The 12,081-nt window shown below is 37.2% G+C and overlaps 1 protein-coding gene across 1 annotated transcript in view; it reads left to right on the top strand.

The window, feature by feature from the left end:
- The window catches only part of Hel89B (histone acetyltransferase 1), a 246,885-nt gene that overhangs the window by 209,030 nt on the left and 25,774 nt on the right, over positions 1-12,081 (top strand). Inside the window, exons 25-26 of the mRNA XM_089086437.1 lie at positions 8,105-8,257; positions 11,812-11,939. Of these exons, the coding sequence (XP_088942563.1) occupies positions 8,105-8,257; positions 11,812-11,939 (281 nt within the window). The remainder of the gene's footprint in view (positions 1-8,104; positions 8,258-11,811; positions 11,940-12,081) is intronic.

The following is a 12,081-nucleotide window of genomic DNA, read 5'->3' as shown; positions in this document are numbered from 1 at the left end:
CATTCTCCATTTCACAAAATGTTGGGAAAAGGGGTAGAGGTCTTTTCGTTCTTTAAAATGAGAATACCAAGAAGGGCATTTTTTCACTGAAATTACTAAGAAACAAGTTCTTTTAACCTTAAGACAGGGGATTCCTCTCTCCCTTCCCAAAATGGCGCCCCTTCAGGGATGCCAAAGGTCCTGCAAAGGACCCAACAAAATATGGTGGCACCCTTAACCTGGTTGGCTGGTTGGCTGCACCTTTAACCAAGTATGCCTCTAAATGTTGTTGGCATAAACGGTTATGAATATGTTAGGCTCATTTATCGCTTGGTGTTCTACAGATACATTTGTTAAGAAAAAAAAGATCATCAAGAAGACAGGAAGCATTCACTCGTACATAGTTACTCTACGGGAAAAATCTTTTAATAGCAGGACTTGGACTTTAAAGAATTGAAGCATGAAATTAGGTGATATAGAATTTGTTTACTCAGGCAGGAAGGATGGGGTACATAGACAGGGAGTAGGGCTCATGATGAATAAGGAATCTGCTAAGTCTTGTTTAGGCTGGGAAGGTATTAATAATAGAATACTAATTGCTCATTTTATAACTAGAAAGTTCAGGGTATCAGTTATTGTAGTATACGCCCCTGTAGAACCGACTGACGGAGATACTAAGGACTCAGATGAATTTTACTTACAGTTACAGGAGCAAATAGACAAGGTCCCAGGTAGAATTATGATGTTATTACTGGGATATTTTAATGCCCCTGTTGGTAGAAAAAGGGATTTATGGTATCCTAGCCTAGATAAATTTGGTGTAGGAACATAAAACAGTGATGGATGCAAACTTTTGCAATTTCGCATGTATAACAATCTACTTATAACCAATGCGGTGTTTGGTCATACAATGGCTCGTGAGTAAACATGGTAGTAACGTGACGGTAAGACAGCAAACCCTGTTGATAAGGTTATAGTAAATCGAAGACTGGTAGGATAAATACAGGATACAAGGGTATATAGGAATGCTTATATTGACGTTAATAATAAAGATCATCATCTAGTTGTGTCTAGGGTTAATTTACAACTGAAATTTCGGAAGGGTAACTACCTCCCAGGAAGTTCTGATGTTGGTAGACTCCAGGATGAGAATTTGAGAGAAACTTTCCAGGAACAGTTGAATACTAAACTTCAGAGTTTGATATTTGACAATGTGGACGATGGTTGGTATGATTTTAGGCAAAAAAAAATTGGCGAAGTTTCTGAATCTGCCTTAGTGAAGAAACCTAGGGCTGCAGCTAAAAATATTAGTAAAAAAGCTTTATGTTTAATAAAAAGGAATAGGGACTTGTACAAGAATTATCTGAGAGATAAATCGTATGAAAAAAAAAGAAGTATAAAAGAAGTCGATTAAGCATTAAAATATGAACTAAGGAGATGTGAAGCGAAGGCAGCGGATAAAATTGCTGAGGATCTGGAAGATGCAGCTAGACGGCATAATAATAAAATTCTTTACTTGCACGTTAACAAATTGAGAGGGAATAGCCAATCCGAACTTGTCCCAGTTAAAGATAGGAATGGGGTCGCAATTAGCGATAAGGAAAAAACTAAAGAGAGATGGGCCGAACATTTTGAGAACTTGTTTAACCGAGATAGAGTTGCAGGAAAAAATATAGAGGAAAATGAAAAAGTTTGTGATACTTTGGATGTGAAGGAAGATTTGTTTTGTGACGAGGAATTAGCAACAGTACTAAAAGGATTAAAGAATAATAAGGCTCCAGGTGCTGATAGGGTGGTAAATGAGTTTCTTAAATATGGTGGCTCTGAGGTCAGAAATAAGTTACTGAAAATTATGAATATGATTTTTGAAAAAGTGGAAGTACCTAATGATTTTAGGAAAACCTTATTTAAACCACTTAATAAGAAAGGTAATGAAAGCGAGTGTGGCAATAATCGAGGAATTAGTCTGGTATCTGTAGGTAGTAAATTACTTACTTACATGATACTTTTTAGACTGAGAGATGCAGTAGACAAAGTTTTAAGAGAAGAGCAGTGTGGTTTTAGAAAAGATAGAGGATGTGTCAACCAAATTTTCACTCCTAGGCTAATAATTGAGAAGTGCCTGATTTTTCAAGCACCTTTGGTCCTCAGTTTTATAGATTATGAGCAAGTGTTCGATTCTGTTGATAAAAGAGCTTTAGTAAAGGTTTTATCCTTGTATGGTATACCATACAAATACATTAAAGTGATTGGTGATATATACGAGAATAACATTGCTGCGGTTAAGGTAGGAAAGGAGGTTAGCAGCTGGTTTCGTATTAAATCAGGAGTTAAGCAGGGCTGTGTTCTATCTCCCTTTATATGGGTTATTTTGATGGACTTTGTCTTGAGGAGCACAGAAAAGGCAATGGGAGACCACGGAATCAAATGGGGAGGAAAAAGTCTCCTGGACTTAGATTATCCTGATGATTTAAGCATCCTAGATTAAAGTGTGAGTAAAATAAATGAAGTTTTAGAGGTTTTGCGAGTTCAGGGTGCTAGAATTGGTTTGAAAATTAATGTCAGGAAGACTAAGTCACTAAGGCTAGGAATAAGTGAAGATGAAAAGGTGACGTTGGGTAATGAAAAGATTGATCAGGTGGCCAGCTTCACTTACCTTGGTAGTATTATTAGTAAAGATGGTGGTAGCAGGGAAGATGTTAAAAATAGAGTAGCCAAGGCTCAGGGTGTTTTTTCACAGTTAAAGAAAAGGTCTGGAAGAATAGGAAGATAAGTTTGCAAAACAAGATTAGAATATTAGAAGCTACAGTGGTGACAGTGGTCAAATATGGCTCTGAAGCATGGACACTCCGAAAAGCGGATGAAGATTTGCTAGATATTTTCCAGAGAAATTGCTTAAGGATTGTTCTGGGTACCCGGCTGAATGACCGTATGTCAAATAACAGGTTATACGAAAAATGGGGTTCCATAGTGCTCTTTAGGGCTGTAATGAAAGAAAGATTGGGGTGGTTAGGGCACGTTGTTCGGATGAAGGATGACAGATTGCCGAAGGTTGTTCTTTTCGGCCAACCGTCTAGGGCTAAACGGAAAGCAGGTCGTCCCCGTCTGGGGTGGGAGGACGTCATAAAGAAAGATTTAAAGGAAATGGGAACTTCGTGGGCGGGTGTAAAAAGGGAGGCTTTGAATAGATTGAGGTGGAGGAGGATCGTGTGTAGCTGTGTTGGCCTCAGGCGGCTTGGTGCTGCGGTGAGTTGTTAGTAGTAGTAGTAGTATATATATATATATATATATATATATATATATATATATATATATATATATATATATATATATATATATATATATATTAGCAGGACTGGGACTTTAAAGAATTATTATTTGAAAAAAAACTACGTTTTCTAAAGAGTTAAAGAGGCTGAGTCACAAGTTCGAACCTTAAAACGTACAGGGATCAGGAGGTGCATTGGGGGGGCTGCTGCCCCCAACCCCCCGCTTCCGTATATGAAAGGGGCTGTGCCCTCCTCAACGCCTCGCTCTTTACGCTAAAGTTTTTATTGTTTAAAAAAAAGAGTTGTGAGAAAGTCAAACTCTCTCACACATATATATATATATATATATATATATATATATATATATATATATATATATATATATATATATATATATATATATATATATATATATAGCACGACTGGGACTTATATTCTTTATATATATACAGAATTATATTCTTTATATATATATATACATATATGTATGTATATATATATATATATATATATATATATATATATATATATATATGTATATATGTATATATATATATATATATATATATATATATATATATATATATATATATATATATATATATATATATATATATATATATATATATATATATATATATATATATATATATATATATATATATATATATATATGTTATTTTTTCTGTAGTAGTAGATACAATCTGGTTTACGTAGGCTCATATACGAGCCTCAAGGTGGCGAAGCCGTGTGAACATGTGGTGCAGAGGGGACTAAGGCTGATTTAAGATCCTATTTTCTCTAAATCCTAGCATAGCAGAGGCCAATGATCCAATCGGTTAGATTGGGTCAACGGCCACTGATGTAGTAGACGGTAAATGTCATGATCAGCTGAAAGTAAGGTTTAGATGACTGCATTAGTAGTTTAATATCCAAACAAATAAAAAATCAAATATTTAAAACTGAGCATGAAAGGTGGCTCAAATCTCTTTCTTCTTCATCTTCATCTTGGGACCCGTTCTGATACACATCGGAAAGTAGGCATTTTTGGGAGTCAGCTCCACACTTGCATGCGCTGTCACAGAAACCTATTTTAGAGCATTTGCAGTGCGAGCCGCACTTCGTCTTGTCACAGTTGCAAAAAGAAAGCGATGCTAGCCCATGCAAGGGCTCGAACTTCATCACCTAAAGACCCCAACAAAGTTCTGAAGACTTCGCAGGTCGAAAAAAGCGGATCTTTCCAATTCCATTGAGAAAGCTTGTGTTGTCACATCCACTCAAGCTGTGGACAAGTGGCAAGGCGTTGCAAAATATTACTCCTATTTTTTGTGCTGCCGTATGCATAGGTATGCAGTAGGACGGAAACTTAACCCAGAGCTGCTTGAGGCCGAGACTCGCAAGAAACTGGAAATAGTATGCAGCTAGTAATACGATATCAGTATTGCTGGCTTGTATTATCACAAGTGTGCTCTTTCGTCTTGCGGCAACTACTGTGTGGTATAATATCCGAGTGTCTACCTCCTCATGGCAAGAAGACGAGATATAGTCGCCAACAGAGCTTCCATGAGGCGTAACGGTAACAGCCCTATATCGACTCTCGAAACCTCCATCGAGATGAACTATCAGACGGGTCAAAAAATTGTAATCACCGACCTCGAAAAGAACTTTCAAGAATTGACCTTTGGCTGAGCGACCTTTGAGAATCTCGTCCCAGAGTGTTGCAACTTTGCTGGAGGAAGTGAACGGGCTGGAAATATTTCCTTTAGGATCTCCTCTTCTTTCTCGACAGCGAGATACTTCTTTGAGGTTTAACGAATAGTCATCACGGGTTCTATCGTCACTAAAACCGTCATACCTGTCACCAACCAAATGGATAGACTGACAAGCTTCGGGTATGTTCCTAAGAATTCCATTGTAAACTATTTTTCCAAAATATGCTAGCGTCTCATTTTGTTCTGGTCTATAACACCTTATGACACTCATGACGTCAACTATATAGTCAGATCGTGGAGAATCTTCAAAAAGTGTATGTGGAATAATTTTTGGCCATGACTGCAAGCCAGAGTGTTGCAGAATGTAGTTCAAGGCTGTTGGTTTTGTACCAGTACGTAGCTGAGGCTCCCTACGACTTGATGATAATACTGCAAAAGAAGCCGGATATGGATGTAGCTCTTACTTCAGCAGCTCACAGAGGGACGAAGTTTGTGTTGAATTTGCAAGACGCAGAGCTCGTTTAAGCAGCTCAGTTTTCTCAAAATATTTTTTGTGGCTCTTCTTTTTCCTTTTTTCGCAACAGAGGCGAAAGTTTGCGCTATGCCAATTTTTACTTTCGTGGAACTCCCGTCGAAATATGATCTCACGGCTTCGAAGCCAATGTTTCGGAAGTTCAGCAGACTATTTGCTACGGCTTTAGGAGCTCTATCCCCTGTCATAATGTTGTATACCTCTGTTCTCGCCGTCTTGAACGGGTTTCCGAGAAACTCTTCAGGCAGGCGTAGCGTTTCTTCTAGGTAGTTAAGCGCAACTGCGGCGTATTTATAGTTTCCGGGAGCGAAGAAAATCGAAATCTTCTATTTTGTGGCGTTTAAGTGTGAACCCTAGTCTGCAGCTCTTTCAGCATAAAGATAGTCTTTTCCCCGGTACGGATAAGATCTAAATAGTTGATCCAGAGGCTATGATTCCTTATGGTAGATCTGAACTCGTTGTGCTTTGAGAAAAGCGGAGCAATGCTGTCCAACGCATCTCCTATCTGTTTACATGCTTCAGAACTAGTTGTACCAACATGGTGTGCCTCACGCAAGACAACTGACACCCCCTAAAATCGTTGTTGCCGGAATCCTTACCTTTAGTTGGATCATATAAATATCCCAAATCCTTTCCTTTTATGTCGTAGTTTTCAGTACTTTATGCAATAGTCAGTGATCCAAGGCTCGCTATCGTTCAAAAAAAGAAAGGGGGTGGCTCACATCAGCCGCAGTTGGTTTGAGTGTGGATGCCGGGGTAATCTAAGGTGCTTAAAACGAATATCGGGGTGCACCTGCTCGCACTAATGTAGAACTTGACGATTTTAGCCTATAAAGGAGAAATTAGCCTCTTATAGCTAAGTACTTTAGGCAACTAAAACCCGATATGTAAGATGCTTGGTTTTTTTTTATTGCCGTGGAAACCGAATTTGCTCATGCGATCGAAGAACGAGGCGTCTGTTGTCTTTTTTTTCCTGGTTAAAAATATTAGTTGTACATAATGTAAATAAATTGTTTTATTAGAAAAAGAGTGATCTGTCGTTTGGTGAAATAAAAACTATAGGCTTTTTTGAAAATCTTTAGAGTAAAACGCCACTATTCAGAACATTTTCTTTTTTTTTGGGGGGGGGGATTTTCTTGTTCAAACGCTTATATATTCTTGCAGATTCAAGTCTCGACTTTGTTTTTATTAACAACATGTAAAGGACATTCCGACGGTTCGAATGATGTGCAGTTTAGTTCGTTTTCATTTTCTTTTTAACAGCTAAAACAAAAAAAAATTAAATTGGTCATTGAAGGATAATTTCTGAAACCTATGACGCTATTTAAAAAAAATAAATAGTTACTCAAGAATTAATATTTTTTGGAAAAAGGCACAAATTTTGACTCGTAATGACGAGCAGAATTCAAATAAAGCATAATAAAATATACTTATGTAGGCAAATATTACAGAAAAACTGAAAAAAACTAAGAAAAAGTATATTAAAAAACCTTGTTTTCAAAATTAAATAGGGGTTAACTAAACAAATAAAAGTTGTGGGGAAAAACTAAAACTACCAGGCGAAAGTACTTATTCTTATGATTCAGAATATGTCAAGTTTATACAGTTTTCAGTTTATTTTACCATTTAAAAAAATCAAGAGAGGTATGACGTCATTATAGGCCAAATTTGACTTTATAGGATAAAAAGACCATGTTCTTCACGCGTGCGAACTTGTGCACCCTGATATTCGTTGTAAGCGCCCCCGATTACCTTAGAATCCACCCTCAAACCAACTGCAGCTGATGTGAGCCACCCCTTCCCTTTTTTTGAACGATAGCGAGCCTTGGATCACTGACTAGCATAACCTCCTATTGACAAATTACACTAGTCCATGCTTTTAATCAGTAGCGCCGTTTTCTTTGGTAAGTCAATGTGGCAAGATCTACCAACTTTGGAAAGGAGATGATTTTATTGAAAATCTGAGAAATCTGATCTTACTTCTTACATTTTTATTTTTTTTTTTTTTTTTTTTTTTTTTTTTTCATTCTACTCTGGTCTGTGATCTAAGGACTTCGATGAAATTGCCATCAGAGTTCTATTTGGAAGTGATCTTAGGATTTTAATGAAGAAAAACAGGTTTTTTGACAACAGCAATGAGTGGATCCATTCACTTTGAAAGTATTACTTTAGTCGTTAATTACCTTAGTCGTTAATTACCCTCTATAAGTAAATTAAACCTGTTTATTATTATTAGTTAATATTTTGTTTTGTTTTTTTGTAACTTTCGGAATTTTTGTAATTGAATACTTTCGAACGTACAACTTGCTTTACATGAAAGAGAGGAACTCTTTTAAACGTAAAAGTTAATATTCAAACCAATTATATCTTCATGTCGAATTTCAAAAAATAAAAATAAAAAAGTGGAAATATTGTTATAAATTGTTTTTGCTTATAAATGCTTCATGTTTAAACAAGAAAAAAAAAGATATATATTCTGTTTTTTCCTCTCATATCACCTCCTCTTCCCTTTCCTCTTCCTTTTCCGTTCCTTTCTCATCTCATGGTCGCATAGACATTGCTCCGCTTCATCTGTATGTTCAACTGATCCTAACTCCTTTTTATTTTTGCAGGATTATTATTGCGAACTGAGTCCGCTCCAAAGGAAGCTGTATCAGACATTTGCAGATAGTTCCATGCATAACGAAATCAAAGAAAGTTTAGAAAATGCTGAAACTGTAGCTGGAACCACTCACGTGTTTCAAGCACTTCAATACTTGAGAAAGGTAAGTGGCCCATTTATTATTTACCAGTTTAGAATATAACTGAAGTAAACTGATGTAACTGATGTGATTGAAGTAAATGTAACAGTTTGCTCAAGGGTTTTTTTTAACTGAAAACTATCTCGAACATTTGCCTGCCTCTGCAACCCACAACTTATTTTGTGTTTCTGTTGTCACTGAAAGCTTTTGAGCAGAGACTCAGAGAAAATTTCAACCATAATAATTATAAAATTAATAAAAATCCCCAAAAATAAACAACCTATGGTATAAGTTATAAATTAAACGAAAAATTCTCAAGTTTGGAGTTTGGTTGAAATTCTACTCCAGAGAAGGAGTGCCAGTGTAGCTGAGAGTTCAACTGAGACATGCACCTGCGTTCGCCTGGGTGGACCAGCAGTAATATCAATATTATAAAGGCAATAAGCTGAGTTTGGAGATTAAACTAATGGTGAGGTGCTGAAAGTTCATATGATGGGCTGTTGAATTTTCAGCTACGCTGGCGCTCCTTCTTTGGACTGGAATTCCAACCAACGTAAAACTTGGTAAGTTATCGTTTAATTTATAGATTCCACTACAAAGAGGGGTGCCTTATCCCCATCTTCAAGTTAAACTGAGATTTTGAAAGTTCATCATGAGTTAAGTCAACACCTAAGATAGCTGATATCTCTATTAGTAAAGTCAGGATATTTCAAGACAATGTAAATGTGATACAAGATTTAAGTAATTCTAATAATATATAACAAACTAAATTAGATCAAAAAACAGAAATATGTTGTTCAGATTGAATTGACTTGTCGTAGGGCCTTGCGAACATTTTGGCATTAGTTCAGGCGACACATTTCACAAAATGATCCGCATTAATTCCCCTTGCCCTAAGATAGGAGGTTGATGCAGGTCTGGGGCTATAAATACCATAAATAATAAGAAATAAAACCTCCTTGATCAGTCTGGAAATAGATGATTTAAAAATGGTTTTTCAAGGCAACGGGGAGTAAGCAAAAGTGTGTCATCTCTATTTGTGAATGAATTCATTCTTATATACTTAGTCAAATGGGTAACCAGGCACAATGATGATTCATGAAAAGGGCGAAACTTAATCGCTAATTTGTGGTAACCCGGTTTTGTTGTTTTTAACAAAACATCAATTTTATTCTCATCTTGATTTTGTATCATATTACTAAGTGACAAGGTGGTTAACAATTGAACTCTTTCACATGACGACAGAATCAATGAAACTGCTAATTATTGTGTAATATTGTAAATTGGAGGTTTTCAATATTCCTGGCTGGTTTTCGAAATAGATCAAATTATTTAACATCCCAAATACTAGAAAACTGAGAAAGAATAGGCATTCTATTGATTGCACCTATCATGAACCTTCTTATTATTTCATTTATGAAAATATGGTAATAGATCCGATAATACACGTCTTGTCATATCAATAGAACTGTATCCAATATCTGAATGAAAGATGCCTCCCTAGTGCCTTGACATGTCTGTTCTCAACAGGTATTCAAAAAGATTTGAAAAAAATCAGAAGTTAATACATTCATACCATAGATTCATAGGTTGTGTGAACGCAAGGTTTTATGCACCAAAGACAATATACCTTACATGCTCATTACCTTTCAGGGACCTGAAGGAGGAGAAGGTCGAGGCAGAAAGTTGAAGTACGTTGAATGTGCTCCTGAATGTCTCACAGTGTTTTCGATACCATCACCTAGTTAGCTCCTTTCTTTGATTTCATTAATATCCTTATAGCAAAAGAATAGTTAAGGATCTGTTATATCAAGGTTTGTGAATCTGGTGGGTGTACAATTTCAGTTATTATGTAAAATGGAACGTTTTGGGGCCGCTTCTTTCGAAATTTCATGGACCAGTGCTTGATATGCTGTTCCATCAGGTGCAGTTCTGGATAGTTGGGTCATATGTTGCCAATCAAAGTTGTCAATTGACCTTTTACGTGGTCTTCCCTGTGGTCGACGCCCTTCAACAATCCCTTCAAGCGGGATCTTGGGTAGTCGAATAGGGTCCATTCTCTTGGCATGTCCAACCTAGCGTAGTTGCTGTCATCTTACTTTGTTTAGGATCGTGTCTGTTGATTTTAGTCTTCTACGACTTCTTCATTTGTGACTCGGTCCTTGTATTTAAACCTTGTCTATCCGGCGTAGGCATATCATTTAGAATGCAAGAAGGGTGCGCTCGCTTCCGGCTTTTTTTGTCTATGTTTCACACCTATACATTGCAATGGGTGTGTTAGGCTGTTAAAAAGGTGAGTTTTCAGATGGTTCGAGAGGTGGCTGGACTTCCATAAATTTGTGAGTCTTTTGAAACTAGAGCTTGCAACGGCTAGGCGGTGTTTATTGTTGGCACTGTGGCAATTGTCAGCCGTTAATAGACTGTCAAGATAAATAAATTGATATACTGTTTCCACTCGCTCACTATCAACTATTATAGAGGGGGGAAGGGGTATCCCGGTCCTGGGATGATGTAAACATGACATTAGTTTTGTTTGCCTTAATCTGCATCCCAATGACTTCGTTTCTTGAGAAATACTGTCTGCCTGTCTTTGGAGTTCTTGGTGGCTCATAGATAGCTGGTCGATATCATCAGCGTACGCAAGTTTGTCGAGTAGGATCCCCCCTATTTTCGCCCCATATCCAGCGGTCGTCAGGGAAAGGAGGGCATACAGGAATAGGTTGAACAAATGCGGGGATAAGATGCATCCCTGGAGGACTCTGGAAGTTGTCAAGAATTCATCAGAGAGGCCATCTGTAGTCAGAGTTTGGCTTTTGAACTTGTTGTACATGTCCTCAACGATTTTGACGATTCTTTCTGGGACACCGTAGTGTTTTAGAATATGCCAAAGACCTTTCCTCCATATAGGGTCAAAGGCCTGTCGAAAATCAATGAATAGTTGATAGAAGCCTCTTTTAAACTCGATGTAGCGTTCCATAAGTTGTCGCACAGTAAAGATTTGGTCAATGGTTGATCGTCCTTGTCGAAACCCAGCTTGATACTCGTCGATAATATGAGTGATGATTGCTTGTATTCTACAGAAGAAGATCTTAGTCAGGATTCTGGTTTGGTGGCTTGTCAAGCTGATAGTCTGGTACTTTTCACACTCTTTCTTCGAGCCATTTTTGTGAATTGGGACTATTGCGGCCTTACACCACTATCGTGCGGCATATCCAGTGGCCCAAGTGGCTGTTATAATACTATGGTATAAGACAACAACATCTTATGAGTTGACACTTATTAGTTCCGCAGAGACACCGTCTGGTCCTGGAGCTTTACCACGCTTCAAGGATTCTATGGCCACTTTGGTCTCAGATGCATGCCACAAACTTGAAAAGGTACTTTAAGGCTATGTTTTTTGACAGAAGAAAATTTTGTAATGCCTAAAAACTGAAAAGTTAGTTTAAACATGTTTTATAGAATAAAGTAGGTTCATCTCCCCCCCCCCTTCCCTCCCTCTCTGGAGAGCTGTATTTAACACAACTGAAAAGACTGATAATTAGTTAGCTTCTTTTCTTGATTTCATTGATACATTTAAGGTTTGCAACCATCCTAAACTGGTGTTGACGACTAGTCATCCTGAAAGCCAAACGATAGCTCAGGAGTTGACGTCTCAAGGCTCTTCAATTGATGACATAAAACATTCTGCAAAACTAGTTGCTCTCAAGTAAGAAAATTCAGTATTTTTTTTTTTTCGTTTTTGTTGAAATTAAGTTTCTTGTTTTTACAGTTTGAATATGATTAGCACAAGAAAAAAAGAATCTAAATTGAACTTTAATTTTTTCTCTTCAATTTTTCCCGTGACTTAT

Source organism: Artemia sp. Qi Xiang Cuo, chromosome 3 (genome assembly GCF_049724085.1).
Source record: "Artemia sp. Qi Xiang Cuo chromosome 3, ASM4972408v1, whole genome shotgun sequence".
Classification (NCBI taxonomy): domain Eukaryota; kingdom Metazoa; phylum Arthropoda; class Branchiopoda; order Anostraca; family Artemiidae; genus Artemia; species Artemia sp. Qi Xiang Cuo.
The sequence above is the reverse complement of the archived record's forward strand: the minus strand, read 5'-3'. Positions and strand labels throughout refer to the sequence as shown.